General features: G+C 35.8%; 1 protein-coding gene across 4 annotated transcripts; it reads right to left on the minus strand.

Moving 5' to 3' along the window:
* Positions 1 to 1,998: 1,998 nt before the first annotated feature.
* Positions 1,999 to 14,719, minus strand: hmgcs1 (3-hydroxy-3-methylglutaryl-CoA synthase 1 (soluble)). 4 transcript variants are annotated; one of them, XM_073873921.1, is made up of 10 exons: positions 14,567 to 14,719; positions 8,681 to 9,138; positions 8,479 to 8,604; positions 8,105 to 8,269; positions 7,028 to 7,196; positions 5,608 to 5,778; positions 5,398 to 5,504; positions 5,126 to 5,251; positions 4,870 to 5,027; positions 1,999 to 3,607 (listed from the first exon to the last, which is right to left on the minus strand). In XM_073873921.1, the coding sequence occupies exons 2-10, from the start codon at positions 9,126 to 9,128 to the stop codon at positions 3,518 to 3,520; spliced, it is 1,560 nt and encodes a 519-aa protein (XP_073730022.1). In that variant the 5' UTR covers positions 9,129 to 9,138; positions 14,567 to 14,719; the 3' UTR covers positions 1,999 to 3,517. The 4 variants fall into 4 exon arrangements, with proteins under 4 accessions (XP_073730022.1, XP_073730024.1, XP_055063126.2 ...); XM_073873923.1 differs by having other exon boundaries at positions 14,680 to 14,703; XM_055207151.2 differs by lacking the exon at positions 14,567 to 14,719 and adding an exon at positions 13,589 to 13,745.
* Positions 14,720 to 16,254: the final 1,535 nt, after the last annotated feature.

Below are 16,254 nucleotides of genomic sequence, written 5' to 3' on the forward strand. Positions count from 1 at the left end.
ACACTCCGGTCTTTTTGGAGAGCTCGTATGGTCTCCAACAGTAGCCCATCCTTGCAGGAGTCTGCTTATCACCCTGGTCCTTACGCACCACCTTGTCGGACACAGAGCTGCGACATTGGACACGGGTTCTCCGTCAGGGAAAAAAGACTGATAGAAACTCTTGCGTTTTGCTGACTCTCGGATGAGGTTGGAGGCGCTCTGTACAAAGTTGAATACGGCTGGGACGATAGTCATATCCCGACCCACCTCTTGCAAAGCTAGATCCAACGAGTGGTTGCAGCAATGGACAAACAAGGCGCCAGGGCAGACTTCTGCAAGACGCGCACGTACGGCAGTGAAATGTCCAGACATACTACTAAAACAGTAGCCTTGAAGCTTTTCAATTGACAGGTTCAAGCGCAAAAATATGTCAGTGATGCACCTAAAGAGAGTGTCTGCATTCGAATCTGGTGCGCTGAAAAAAACCCAAAAAACACTCTGACACAAATCAGCATTCACATAATGCAAATGGCAGGAAAACTGCTCGGATGAGCTAGTATCTGTAGTGCCATCAGTCCAAAGAAATGAGAAACCATTGCCCCAGAGACCAACCTTCGCTGCACAGCATGTGCAAGCACGTCTACCATCTCGTTCTGGATCATATCTAATAGCCAGTTATACCTCCGGAGCATCCACTGGCGAGCTGCAGGAAGCGACTCGGTGTGGTCAATCATCATACAGCAGAAATGTCCTTCATGGTGATCGTGGCCTCGGAGAGGTAAGCCCTGTCAGACTAAATAGCGCACTGACTTGAAGGCCTCTTGGAGAACCACTCCGGCAATATTTTGCTCCTCCGCAACCCCGGCTGAGAGCATGGCAGTGATCGGTTTACTATTCAGCGCAGAGATTTTGTTCACAGCTTCTAGGTGGAAGGATGACTTCTCGTGATCTCTGAATTCTTCTGTGGCTTTTTGCCAATTCAAAAAGCCCCTCTGATGAATACGGCATCAGCTCTGGTTTGCTCCTCTAGTACCAACAAATAAAGCACAGGGCTTTGTCAGTGTCCTTGACATAATGGAGCCATTTCAATCTTTTAAACCAATCTGATTTAAACGATCTTGAAAAACTTTCAGTTCCAAAACACTTATTGCGGAAGTCGGAATACTTTGGCTGAAATGGCTCAGATTCAGATGGTGCAGCAGTCTCAATCTCGTCGGGGGCAGTGCGCGAAATTTCTGAACTTGAAGGGCTAGTGTCAACAGCAGCCTGGTTGTGTTGGCTTGCAGCACCAGTAACGACAGAAGGTATCTTGTCCTGCTTGGTGTACCTTTTTTTGGTATGCAGGATGAGGAGTCGGTTGGAGAAATAACGCTAGTCCTCGGGACTTTTGGGTTGTGTGATTGAAAAAAATCCCAAATTCTCTTCTGAGACATTGCGAAGCTGATAGATAGTTCACCAGAATTTTAACATGCTTATTTGCGAAAATCTAGTTGTTCTTTGCCAGCGGCGTCCGCCATCTTGGTCAAAAAGCTTGACTAGCTCGCTGAGCTCACAAGGTATCCTGGGTAATTTGATCTCCCACTGCAAGCCTGCATCGGTCCTGACTACATTTTGAGGGTTGATTCTAAGGGGAAAATAGCACTCCGTCTCGCTCCCTAAAGTAATGGGACACCCTACACATGCACGCGCAAAAGCGAGGGTTAGGGCAAAAATGTAAGGGAAGCGGAGGTATTGGGACGGGCCATTAATCTCTATTGAGTGAGGGGATTTTGCAGCCTAAACTAATTTTTGTAAGACCCAACAACTTTTAAATGTGGCACCTTTTTAACTGTGGTCTGTACTGGAAGCTCTGCCTGCTGATGTCACAGTTAGCCCTGTTTGAGACCAGCAAGACTGTCAGAACAATAATCTTAGCGGACGGAACACTTAATTTCATTTTCACATTCTTTAAAAAGAGACCAGAGTATTGGAAGAAAATGCAAAACAAAACAGATTGAAAAATAAAAGATGACACCAAGATAATCTGCAAATAAACATTTATTTTTCAGTTCATAAAGTATTAGCAGATTCCCATATTTATATTTTCGATTATGTGATGTATTTTCTATGCAATTTGTTCTCCATAAGTTACAACCGATAAGATACTAACTTGTGCATTAACAAGTATAAACAATTTTACAGTTAGTGCTGTACTCACTGACAATTGTTAATATTAACTGATATCATGAAAAATTTCTTGTAAACATGTGTGGTTTGAAGATAACCTTACAGTCAACCTGTCCTGGCAGCAAAATGAAAAGAAAAATAATCTATATATAGTTCTCAAAATAACTCTTTTGTTTTTACATGCTCACAATAAGGCTCGCAGGAGTTGGATTTGCAAGGTGGACCAGAAGCACTCCCTTTTCATGATACTGACATAAAAGCAATGGATTAAATAATGATCTAAAGGAAACTTTAAGTGGCGGTTTTCCATACAGTGTTTATCCTAGTCCCAGACTTAACTGCATGTTTGAGATGCTTAATTTAAAAACATCTTGCACTGACATATTTTAACATATATCAGTGGCATTGCTTTGTCTCAAGATGCACACCTGTATTGTTTTTTTTTGTAAGGTATGTTTGTAAAAACTACTTAAATGTCCCAACATAACTAAGGCCTAGACCTGGATTAATCTAAACCCTGTCTGGGAAACTGACCCAAAGGTATATTAGGGTTAGTGTTGAAAAAGCGAGGCGCTAGAGAGCACTATTCGCTTGAATGCAAAATACAATTTTACAACTAAATGGGGGAAAATCCTATTTATTGTCCCTTTAAACTGCTGTCCATAAGATATCATCTGTGACTGATGACACACTGAAATCATCATTGATCAGGTTACTATTATACACTAACAACAAACAATATTTATTTAGATCTTACCCATTTCACTTAACATTAAGTGCTTATTCTGTTCTAATACAAGTCAGACGTGTAGTAACTGAACAATCATTATGGTTTAATAAAGACCTAGAAAACTTTTAAAGTTTATGGCTCATTAGTATGTTATCCCTGCAAACCTCTCTGATAACGTAACTTATATAATAATGATTTACTGAGGTATTCTGACAAATGATGGGGAACAAGAAACATGAAAATCACAAAGAAATTGAACCTCATGGTCCTTACAATCCTAAAACTTCTGTTTTCTTTTATTTTGTATTAATTTAATGCAATCCCAGCAGATTGATATTTGAAATTAAACTATGAAACAATTCAGGATATCTGCATAGACCACTTGGAGCAGCAAAGTTTATGGGAATATTTCAGGTTGTATCCACCGCAGAAACACCTCTCCACATACAAACGCTTCTGCCAGATAAAACACAGTGATGGTCAAACAAATCCTGTCCGGGAACGGTTTAAAAGCTTTGTGTCTCATTAATATGCCTTGAAATAAAGGCAGTAACAGTTCCAGGACCCTTATTTGCTTTTTGCTTTTCCAGACCGAGTGTCCTTATTGTGATCTGTTATTATGTGCACCTCACAGAGGTGAACTCAATGATCCCCGTTACTAAAGACAACCACCTCAGTACCAGCTGTGGTAGTTGGGATACGGGGCATCTTCTTTACTGGACTGGGAATATGCTGAAAGACATGAAGATAAACATATTAGCAAAAAATCTTTTTGCATTGTTCTGCTAGAGAAAACATCAGTTGTTATTAACTACTGTAGGCTTGTTTATTCACTGCAAAAAATAAATGTCTTATTTAGTATTTTTGTCTTTTTTTTACTAGTATAAATATCTAAAATTTCTTAAATTGAGAAAAATTTACTTGGTAAGCAAAGTGCCTTAAGCACTTAAGATATTAAGTCTTGTTTTAAGTCAAAACCGCTTGATTTTCATCATTTATTTCAATAAACAAGCCAAAATATCTGCCAGTGTGGTAAGAAAAATAAACTTAAATGAGTTTATTTGGTTTAAGTTGAAACTGGAATTAAAGCCCTATTCGGACGGGATTCATTTCACAGGGGGACCTCTGAGAAAATTGTGCTTCTCAGAGGTCCTCTGTGTTTTTAATCACGTTCGAATTGGCCATGTCTGTGTTTTTCTCTGACGACTTCCGTAAGAATTCCAGAGCAATTTACCTACTGTTTTTCGCCAAACTCAGAGGTCCTCTGAGAAATTTAATTGAGTCCGGATGCAAATGTCTGTGCAATATCTTTTGAAAACGCGATTCTTGTTGTGTTTTGGCCAACGTAATCTGCCGTAAAGTCTTACTAACGCGCATATAATGTACTTACTGAGTTCAATTCATTCAGATATGGATGTTTTTTTACATTCTGCAAAATAAAAAAATTAAATCAAGACGAGCTGAATATCAAACACTTTTTAGACTGGCCGCTTTAATATCAGTATAAGGTAAACTCAACCTTATTTTGTTCAACTCACATAGGCTACTTTAGTAGGATTTGTTAAAATTAAATTAATAAATTATGATGAAACTCAAACGTCGTTTGGAAAACTAATCCTGTCCGAATAGTGCTTAGATTTTTTTTCTTACTGCACTGGCAGATAGTTTTACTTGATTTTTATACAGTAAACAAGAGTTAAAATCTTCAGCCACTTTGCTTATCCAGTTTAAGAAAAATGTCCAATATTTCTCTGCTTACACTTTGCTTGTTTTATGCACAAAATAACTTAAATTTGATAGTTTTGGTCCAAAAACTAGACTCCTTTCTTGGGTTGTTTTGCTCATCAAGAAAAAGCATCCCAATCCAAGAACTCTTAGATTTTTTTGCTGAAAACAAGAAAAAAATACTAAGAATCCTTTTCTTGAAAATCATTTTTTGCAGTGTAAGACATTCATTTTTTGCAGTGTGTTTATCAGGAGAATATTTAATATACCTCAGTTGTAATGCTGGAATCGATGAGACCTGCCTCCAAAGGTCTATCATCATTCAGAGAGCATCTGGCGTACTGTCTGCGATGTTTGTCATCCACCCGAGTGAGGTACCACGTCCCTGGGAACAGATCATCTACAGAACCCTGAGGGATGTAGTTTGCTGTGAAAATACAACAAATCACACAGTAAAAAAAACTCATTCTCAAACAGGCCAATCCAAATCAATAAAAGAACAGCAAAATGAAAACACCTGTATACCTAAATGGTGAGTTTCTTCTCTGATCTTCATGTTCTCAGCAAACAGAGCGGGTGAAAACTTCTTTCTGGAGTCCAGTCTGGTCTGTAGATCACAGAGACTGGAGACCAACTTATCCAGTGCAGATCCTTAAGAGTAAACATGGAGATTACTACTTAAGTGTCAGGAAATCAACCTTCAGGTATAGGTGTGACAGACTGGGTCTGAGCAATAGCGCAGTAACAACTATCTAATCAGTGTTATTAAAGTTGTGTGTGTGTGTGAATGAACATACCAGGTGTAGCATCTTGTGTGACTTTGATGGAGTAAAGGGTAGCAGCAAAGCCTGAGCCGTAAGAAAACACACCAATTCTCTGACCTGCCAACTGCTGCGGTGTTTGTCTAAAGAGGAAAAAACAAATAAAGCGATGACATTCAGAGTCATCATGCTCTGAATAATCTATAATTGTGTTAATAAGTGACATGAGAAACGTGTGACACTCACTGTGCGAGGACCGATGCCAGGCAGCCGTAAACTGAAGGTGTGTACATGTTTCCATTCTGATTGGATACGAGAAGAGATGCTTTTGTTTTCTGCTCAAACAGTTCTGTGCTGGCCTTCATAAAGGCTTTCTCTACATCTCTGTCAAAATATGTGTCCTCAATCTTCACATCTCTGGAAAAAAACAAAATAAAGGGTTTTAAAAAGATTTTCAATAAAAAGTCCATAAATTAATGAATTGGATATAGAAAATTAGGCATTTTTTTTCAGAAATGCAGCAAGCAGAAGATTGAAATCTGGAGAGGGCGTAGTTAAACCGACGCTCCAAACAAGCCATCAAACTGACCTCAACAGAGAATGATTGACACAAGTGGGGAAGTTTATGAGGGCACATGAATTAAATAATAATGATCCAACATGCATAAATTGTTTATAATGAACACTGCAATATAAATAAGAAGAGTCAGTTTTGATTTTATGAGGTGTCATAGAATAACTTTGACTGTAACTGTGTGTAAAGATAAAGTGATGATCTCAATTTTTATCATCACTTATATAAATTTACCACATTTCAGAAGGGTTTTCTATAAGTGTACAATTATTTTCATACCTTATTCTATGTGGAACTTTAAATGCACAATAATTGAAGTTATAAACTGACTGCCCACAGATTTATGAATATAAAATGAAACTTAAAGGGTATCTTAACTATGAATACTTTATACTTTATATTTGCCTTCTCCTACTAAAAATCCATGATAAAATGTAATACTCAATTTAGCCTATGGAGGCCGCCATTATTTATCTTGAATTGAGTTGCTGACATGTAATGGCTGTTTACTACAGCCAGAATTACTAGTTTTAGTAAATGTTATGGTATCTAATAAAAGTTTTAAAGTGATAATGTTTTACTGCCCATCTTACATTTAGTCATTTACATTTGGTCATTTACACCTTCTTACCTCTGAGATTTATATTGATAATTTCTCATTTGTATGTTTTTTTGTATAGTTCATAATTTACGTTACTCTACGATTCATATTGTTCTTGTATTTTTAATGGCATGCAGGTGTCACATAGCACCACCAGTCTGTGTGCATTTATAACTCTCATCTTCTGTTTCACATCATTTTACAATCAACTAATTGAAGACTGTTTAACCATGTTTACCTCGCAGTAGCATTAATGGAACGGGTTTGAATTGAAACAATTTGATGTCATGTATTGTGATGCGAACAAAACGGCAGTTTCCAAGTGAAAAGATAAGATTCTTTCCAAGTTCATTAAAACCATGACATTTGTACTGTTTTTAATTTTTACATTCGTATATCCAATCCCAGTGTTAGTCTTTTATGCCATACAAGCATTTATAGTCAAGGTATTCTTTAACCGCTGGTATAATCTGTCTTTAATATGGTGGTACCTGAAAGCTTCCAGTCCACTGAAGGGTCCACTGTCTGTGTTTGGACTCGGATCAGAAAGAAAATCATTGAGCATCAGACGGGCAAAAGATTTCTGCACCAGTTTACAGTAAGGAGAGTGAAACACCACGAAGCCAAAGTCCTCCAGATTAAAGCGCTTTTCAAGACCCTCTGAAACACAAGAAAGAGAACTCTTTATTATTTAATGTTAGTTTATTACCTGAACATTCATTTAACATTAACCTTACCCTCTCTAGATAGTGTCTTTTGAGATGTGCATTCAGCACTTTCCACAAAATATAAATACACAAAATCTTATTTTCTTTTTTAACAAATGAAATTAGATAATTTACCTTCAGGAATGATCTATTAAATTATATTATTTATTATTATTTGTTATTATTATATTAATAACCATTTATACAATAACCTGTTTAATATTCAATGAACTTGTTGACGCCATGGACCGCTTCTGGGTCCAACCGCTTACAGATGCCATAGGGAAATAGCAACAAAAGTCTTGCATCATAATGCAAAACTACCAAAAAAACACAATCCTACTTTGTATCTCCATAATAAAATCTGAGATGACCGGACATGGACTCAAGGACATTGATTTTTTATGAATTAAAAATATATTGCTGTCTGTAATTCTGTGAGCCTGGAGAATGCAGTGTACACTGTGAGTTTATATAATTTTTGCTTAAATGTGTGATATGAATAAATAGTGCTCATAAACAGCTGTTTAAATAATATCCTCTATTGCAATTAGTGGGGACACGTATTGTCTACAACAGGTGTAAATATTTTTCACAAAGCCAGACGTAGCTAAACCAGACATAAGGCTTACATCCAACTTTTTTACGTCCAGCTGGTTCAACCAGCCCGGCCCTAGGTTTGTAATGTAAAATAAAGTCACATATGTTGCTTGTCACTATATTAAAATGTTTGTGTTATGTGCCACAATGTTTACACGTGTCATAATAACAGTAATAGAAGTGATGACATCTGTTTTTAAAACAAATAGAAACAGAAAAACATTTTTGCAGATATGAATTGTTGTGTATATATTTGCTAACCTCTTTGCCATTGGGCATGAATTTTATTCCTGTAAACCGAGTAGCATCTATCTAATGCACTGAGATAACACTGGATAGAGAGCTTGCCATCCACCACTGGATACTCTGACACCATATCTGGCTTATAAAAGTCATACGCATGCTGCATGTGCGTCCCACGAAGTCCTGTTAAAAATACATGTATATTATTATTAAACTACAGCCACTGATCTCCACTGAGCATAAATAACCACAGATTTTCTTTTGCAGTTTTAACACAAACAGAAGAGTAAATATAAAGGTGCATAAACGTGTTGACTTTAACCTTAGCATTTCTCTTTTTGTAAGTGTGATACGGGTCATGAACGTTGATAATGTCACAGCAGGACACAAACCTCTTTCAAAGGCCAGAGGGGCGTTGGGTCCGACTAACATGGCCACGGCCCCTGCTCCCCCCGTAGGCCTGGCGCTCCCCGTGGCGTAGACGGCAATATCACCAGCAACCACAAGAGCGTAGCGACCTGTGATAAAAAAAATCATTATGCAAACAATTCCAGAAATAAATCTGGACTTCTAAGGGAGTAATAAGAAACGTACCATCCCAGGAGCTGGACTCCACCCAGTTAATGGCATTAAAAAGAGCGGCGGTTCCTCCATAGCAGGCGTTAGTAGTGTCCACTCCCTCCACATCTGTGTTTCCCGATTCATCAAACAGCTGCATCAAGACAGTCTTCACTGATTTGGACTTATCAATGATTGTCTCCGTGCCCACCTCCAGTCTTCCCACACTCTCATACGAGAGGCCGTTTCTCTCCATCAACCGCTGAACGACAGTCAGGCACAGAGAGTTTATGTCCTCGCGGTCAGTACAGAAACCCATGCGTGCCTGTCCCAGGCCGATGGTGTATTTACCGGCTCCAGCTCCGTCAAACTCCTCAAGTTCTGTCTGGTCCACATATTGAGAAGGCACATACACTTCCATGGCAATGATTCCCACATCTTTAGGCCATGTGGCCTCACAGCTTATAGGAAGTGATCCAGGCATTCTGAGTGAACTGAAATCAACAAGAAGCATACTTTCAAATCTGCTAAGTTAAAAAAACTCAATGAAGTCGACATTATCTACATTTCATGATTTCAAATCATATTTACATACACCCTTTTAAACCTGCAACCTTCAGTCAGCCCTGATCATTAAGCACCCCATCTAAGATCTGTCATTTGAAAAATTTACACTCAGTAAAAAATGTTTTTAATAAAATGTCCATTCAAAATAAAACATATCTGAATAAAACACTTACTAACAAAAAATATATTTTATCTTTTTAATCTGAATGTCATGTTACCATTCCACAACACTATAATATATCGGAAAACTGAAATTCGCGCAAAAAGGACAGAGATCTTTAATGTACCAATAAAAGAATATTACCAAATGTGCCAAAACATATATGCTAATTAGCGTGTGGCGTCATTACGTCACAGCCTCTCAAAATCCTGTGGGGAATATTGTAGATGATAAAACAAAACATTTATACGATTTTTGAAATGGTATGATGATTTATTTAAAAATGAAAATTAAATTATGCACTTTTCTTACTCGTTTATTGAGTTTATAACTGTACATTTTAGTTTATGCAAACCCAAATTTTCTTTATGTATTGTTATTAGAATTGTCTGTAATTTAACAACGCTTTTTTCTTGAATTTATATGTATTCCTAAAATGCTGTATAACCAAGTCCTTCCAGAAAAACGCAGAGTTTTTTTTATTGTAGCGGGCAAAAATCCTTGATCTTGTGGCACGATTTTTTAAAAAATGCGATGAAATATGTGAGATATTTATGCAATTTTATGCAGAAACGGCGTGAACTTGCAGAAACGGCGTGAACTTGCAGAAACGGCGTGAACTTGCAGAAACGGCGTGAACTTGCAAAACTGCGTGAACTTGCAAAAACTGTTTGCAGCTTTTCATTGACGTTCAAGTCGCCTAATTACGTCACTTTCTAACATTCCCATGACAACAGGGGACATGGCTGCGCATGTGTGAAGTAAATGCAACATTTTTCAACTTTCTGCTAAGATATATATGACTTTTTGCTAGGAAAATGCGGGGATTATGAAATCATGCAAGCCCCGCATATTTTGGGCACGGAAATCTGCAATTTATGCACCGAAAGTTTGGCGTATTTAAAAAGTGTGGCCCCCGCATAAATATGAGGACTTTGGCTGATTATGCATTGAATCATGTGATCGCATAATCACATCTGGAGGGATTGAATAACCACCACTTCCACGTTTGTCCACCCGGGTTGCCATAGTTTCTACAACCAGAAACTGAGAATAGTGCGGATATTACTTAATTTACAAAACTTTTAGGATAATGTAAGTACACACCTGTATGAAATATATCACATTGTGCAATTTTTTTAATATTTTATTACAAAATTGTAATACTTTAAAATACATGTATGTTCTAAAAATATTAATGTATTAGTTATTTTCTACCAAAGTCCTTTTAGAAAAGTCATGACACTCAGCGGCCATGTTTCCAACGTGTCCGGATGATTACTATCCACTTAAATGGGGAAAGACAGATATATCTAAAATCACGTGCTTGCTGCTAACATCACAAAAATAAACAACATATTGCAAACTCATTGCAAAACATTTAAAAAAAACTTTTGGGGGGGTGATTTAACTACAGCATATGTCCTCAAGAGAATCTTTAGTCTTTATTGATTTATGTGATAGATCTTAGGATCTGAGTTTCTTAAAAGCAACCTTTGTGTGTGTGTATTTGAGAGATGTCTCAAGAGTATACAGACATACATCTGTGTTGTATTTCATTTAATCTCTTATTCTTTACTCATTTGTATTTATATAGTTTACTAGTTATACAATATTTTTATCCTATCTAGTAATTCTATTTTACATTATTTTTCTTAATATTGTTAAATCTTGACACTGTATTGTCTTCACAAGTAGATGTGGTTTCCAGTGGTTGTCATCTCAAGGTTTTCATTAACATCCTAAGAAACAGTAAATTTCCACTGTCTGTGTTTTGTATAATAGCACCTGCCAAATCTGCTTCTAGTCAGACCATCGATAAGTTAGAAGAAGCTAGTCAGACCATCAGAAAGCTAAACTGAGCATTGAATGCAACTAAGATTATTTAATAAACCATCTTCATTATAAGTGCCCAACCGATTTATCGTTTTGCCAATTTTATATTCCGATATGACCCTGTTACAGATATATCTGTATCGCTGTATATGCCGCAGATATCAATCAATTAATGGCTTGAGGTAGGTAATATTTCTGGATATCTTTCATAAACATTCATAGCAATTAATAAATTTAAAACAGTTTATGGGTAGTTTTGAAATGGAAATGTTCTTTATGAAATATGAAAGGTAATTGTTCAGTGTAATGATGTGCTGTTAGCAATATGTTTTAACGCATTAATGTCTATCCTAAAATCATTATGGCATGAGGACAAATCAAACAAACAAACTGTTTTGATTTGAAATTGATTTATGCTTATCGACAGACTGTTAAAAAGTGCTGCCATTTGGTTATGTTTGTTATGCTATATTAACATGTTTCAGTACGTTAACCTTGAAAAACACTATGGGACAGTTTCTTGGACAGGGCTTATCCTAGTCCCAGACTAAAATGCATGAATGAGTTGCCGTAATTTCAAAACATTTTGCACTGACATATTTTAGCATATATCAGTACCCTTGTTTTGTCTCAAAATACACATCAGTATTTTTTTTGTCATGTTTGTAAAAACATTAATCCTTTTAATGTTAACCCTGTCTGGGAAACCGCCCCTATATGTAGCAATGCTGACATCGCGGGCATGCGCGTCGAAATTCTTCTGCTTCCTTCTGTTAAAATTTCATGAAAATATCTGATAAAATGATGAAGTTATAAGCAAAAACATGTGAATAAGCAGCATTTTGGTCACACACATTCCATAGACATCGATTTATAACTTTTTCCTCTGATTTCTAATATTAAAAATATCATAACTTTCTCAATCTTCAACGGATTTTTACAATCCTGGTATCTTTGTAAATGGTCATGTGATTTGGGGTTCATGAAAATTTTTGTCTCATGTTAAGAAAGCATATTCCTAAGGAATTAAACATTATTGGCATCATACAGTTTGAAAGAATGAATGCCCCCCCTCTCTATTTATATGTGATTAACCTATAAATACGTGCATGCAAGGAGGGATGTGATTTTTGATTAATAGTCAAAAAGATCCCAGCAATTTTCGAACATCGTTTTTGCTTGAAATGCCCATCCCCATTTTTATAGGTGAGCTGTGTTGGGGAGCACTTGATATCATTTCTCTATGGTTTTTACATTGGTGTTTATGGTATTATTACGAATTATTTATGTAATTAAAAACTTGTGCTTTTATCAAAATTTTCTTCTTGTAAAGCCCATTTTTATATGTAAAATAGGAAGCCATGTCTAGTTTAATATAATGCCTATTATTTATCATATTAATTGACATATTAATATTTGATAGTCATAGAAAAGGCACAGATAATTTTGTTAGATTATATGGATTATCAATGTGAAAAAGTACATTTGCAATAATATAATAATAGTATAACACTTATTCTATACTGTATATATATGTGTCAGAAAATAAACGCTTTATGGTTAACGTGAAGTAAAAAAAACTACACGACAATGCACAGAGCTCTGCTCTCCTCTAATCAGATTAGACCTTTAACTAGTTAAAGGACATTACCTTTAACCTACAAAGATATGGTTGTACAGAACAGCTCCTCCTGACCCACATGTCAAGCAAACAGCATTGAACATTTGTAATAAATAAAGAAACGAAAGCTTTTCCTGAGGTGTTTAAATTGCACTAGGATATGAAAAAAAATAAAAGTCCTGTATAGAAACATTAGTTATAAACACACAGAAACACATTAACAGCTCTGGACAAACTATGAAAACGTTTAACACAGGTTATAAACATGCAATTGATTCATATTTATTTGACTAGCTGATTTTGTGAATATGGTGAGCTAACGTATTGAATGATATTGTCATTCCTGCTGTAATAGTATCTACTTCTTTATCGTTTACTCTAAAAAACACGTAACAACCCATCTACACGGATTAAAATAACAGTAAACATACAGATGATAAAGTATATAACGCGATATTCTTAACGTTTTCATTATAACTTAAACGTATTGGTTTGTCAGGTCGCTAACAGTGTAATGAATCAGCTTTCTTTGCTCGTCAGTGATTCGCGTATTTATCCTTGTTTTGGTCATTAGTTAGTAACACGTTAACACAAAATACATATGCAATTCATGCGTATGTTGTTACCCGTACAGCTGTAATGGATTTTGAGAGAGTTAACGGATGAGCGCATGTGTCACTAGCAGTAAGCTGCTAACATGATATGTAGATAAATGTCATATTAAATAAGATTATTAAACTACACGAGCCGATCTACTTACCTTACAATCATACAGAGGTTAGTGTGAGCTAAGGGTCAGAGACAGACAACGCTGTTATCCTGAGATATCATAAGGTCAGAGATTTGACAAGTACCCGAACGCTTAAAGTCAACGGACCTTCCGCTTACGGAGCGCTGCGCCAATTCACAGACGTCACTACGCAATAGAAGAGCGGTGAAGTATGTAGATTGCAAGTACTACCGTTTTCAGTGTAGTATGCACTTTCTCTAATCCTATTATTTGGGACGCAGTAATGCCGCAGATACTGCAGTCAACAGTTCGCAAATGATGCAGTTCTCTGATTCAAATTAACGTTGTTGGTTTTTTTTTTTTTTTTTTTTAAATAAAGACACCATTGAATAAATTAACCTATCAAAACTAAGTTTGAAACATGTCTCTTTTAAAAATAATATTTACCCGACCCCTTATGGTTTGTGTTACGTTAGTTTAACGTTTTATTGAATATGTTTTAATTTGTAGAAACTTTTATAATTAAAATAAATGCGATATTAAACAAAAAATAGGATGCTATATTATTACATAACTCCAGCAACGGGATTTTAATATATTACGTTTTGCTATGTAATTTACTTTAATTATCTACTTTTAGTAAGTGGGTGATGGTGTTAAGATAAAAAAACTAAAAAAAAATTGCATTATTTTTTTAAAACAAATTTTAGATTTAGATTAGAAGTTTAGTTTTACTAAAATCTAACACATAGTTTATACTTATGCTTTGCGTTATTCTGTACACTTGTAAATATTATCAATATTATTTTGAATAAGTACTATTGAGCAATGATATGTTTACAATACATCTAAATAACTTTTTTATTTATGTTATTCGAAGACCACTGACATACTGACAGAAAGTCGTATTATTATTTTTTTCTTTAAAAAAGCAGTGTAAACCTATTTAACAAAGTAGCCTATATTACAGGCTAGTCTATTGTCGAAAAAATAATATTTTTTACTTACCTATATAACTGAGTTCAGTTCGTTACGTAGTAAAATTTTGTAAATGACACGGCTGCTGTCACTAAATGGGTTGTATAGATGTACAGTATTTATACGGTGCAGAAGTATCGTACCTGTGTACAGTAAGCTCCTGTGCGCTCTTTACACGACCAATCAGCACACAGATGAAGTTCTGAAGATTCCGCCCCTTAAAATGATTAACCAATCATCAATGCGGAGAGGCGGGTTTTTAGTTGAGGCGCTCAGAGTGGTTCAATGGTGTGAGTGAATGACGGGGTATGGTGAGAGAGCCGCATCCAATCAGAGCACACGTCTAACAACGTAGGATCCAATCAGAGCCCACGTCTGATTTTCTGGCCATTCTTTGCGCAAATAATCGTCAGGGAAGCCCTAAAAGGGGAAGTTCACACAAGATACTACCACGGTATTTATACATTGTTTTTCTATATAAACACGTACTAGACGGACTTCTCGAGATCGAATGTAAACCTTTTTACGCAGCGCCACTCATCAATGTCAGTTTACAGCTGTCGACCAATCACAGGACCCCAAATGCGGGCCAGCGTATCGGGCTTTTGTTGTCATTTTTTTCAGTCTAAATTGTTTTTTATAGTAGCCCCTTCACATGGACATTTTAAGGAGGTATATTTGAAAATATATAATCTTTATACATGAAAGTTGAAGACATCAGAGACATAATAGAAAATATAATTAAAGTATAATATGCAGAATATGTGGTGTTATTACAATACTTTACAAAAGCTGTACAGTTGCGTACTATAAAAATACTTGCATTATACAGTCTGTATAACTGCTATGATCAAAGTGCTAATAGAGCAAGTGTGCACTGTATCAATATTTCCTAGGATTTTTATTAGGGCAATTTCATACAATGTCAAACTTATTATGAAAGTAACATTTTTAACCATACTGAAATCTCAGATGTCGATATTTGGTGGTTTAAATACCCGTGCAAAGTTTAAATACCCATGCTGTTAAAGCTTTTAAAGCATTTATTTATTTATTTATTTGTTAAAGCTTTTAAATAATTTTTTTCCATAGTTAAGTAAGTGCATATTTCAAAACTGTCACATCCATAATGCTGATTCTTGCTCATATAAGCACATACAAAATGTAAATAAAAAAATAAAGTGTTCTTTCATAGAGACACCCTTTCTCCATTTGTTGGCTATTAATGCTTTTTGGTTTGTATGATTTTAATTCACAGAATTAAAACATGTTGTTTAATTACAATTGTTTTAATCTGATGAGTTCTCATAACACTGTAAAAATTACATTATTACTGGGTATTACTGGCAACTAGCTGCCAGTAACTTGCTGTACATTTTACATTTATGTTATTTACTGGCATCAGTTTGTTCAAAGTTAACTTCTTTAACTCTGCGGACCCGGTACCGGAACATGAAACATTTATGGTCTTTATCTTCCACAGTAAGTTACTGGCAACCAGCTGCATAATTACAGCAAATTTTTTACAGTGTTAAGCATACAGAAAACATGAAAGTCAATCCATGTGAATTCTCTGTTTGAAAGTGTTATGATAATAAACCAATGCCTGCATGCATTTAAAGTCACAATCAGCTGACCTGACAGTAATATTTGAAGTGTTTGGTTCCAAAACAAGTGTTTTTATTGTGCTACTAAACTGTATTTTTTTAGTTACGAAG

The sequence above is a fragment of the Misgurnus anguillicaudatus genome, chromosome 12 (assembly GCF_027580225.2).
Source record: "Misgurnus anguillicaudatus chromosome 12, ASM2758022v2, whole genome shotgun sequence".
Classification (NCBI taxonomy): domain Eukaryota; kingdom Metazoa; phylum Chordata; class Actinopteri; order Cypriniformes; family Cobitidae; genus Misgurnus; species Misgurnus anguillicaudatus.

What these genes read in the sequence shown, in the direction of transcription:
- hmgcs1 (XM_055207151.2), bottom strand. An exon ending in AGTGGACTGGAAGCTTTCAG is followed by an intron (nt 5,779 to 7,027) that starts GTACCACCATAT and finishes GTTTTTTTCCAG; the next exon opens with AGATGTGAAGATTGAGGACA. An exon ending in CTGGCATCGGTCCTCGCACA is followed by an intron (nt 5,505 to 5,607) that starts GTGAGTGTCACA and finishes TTTCCTCTTTAG; the next exon opens with ACAAACACCGCAGCAGTTGG.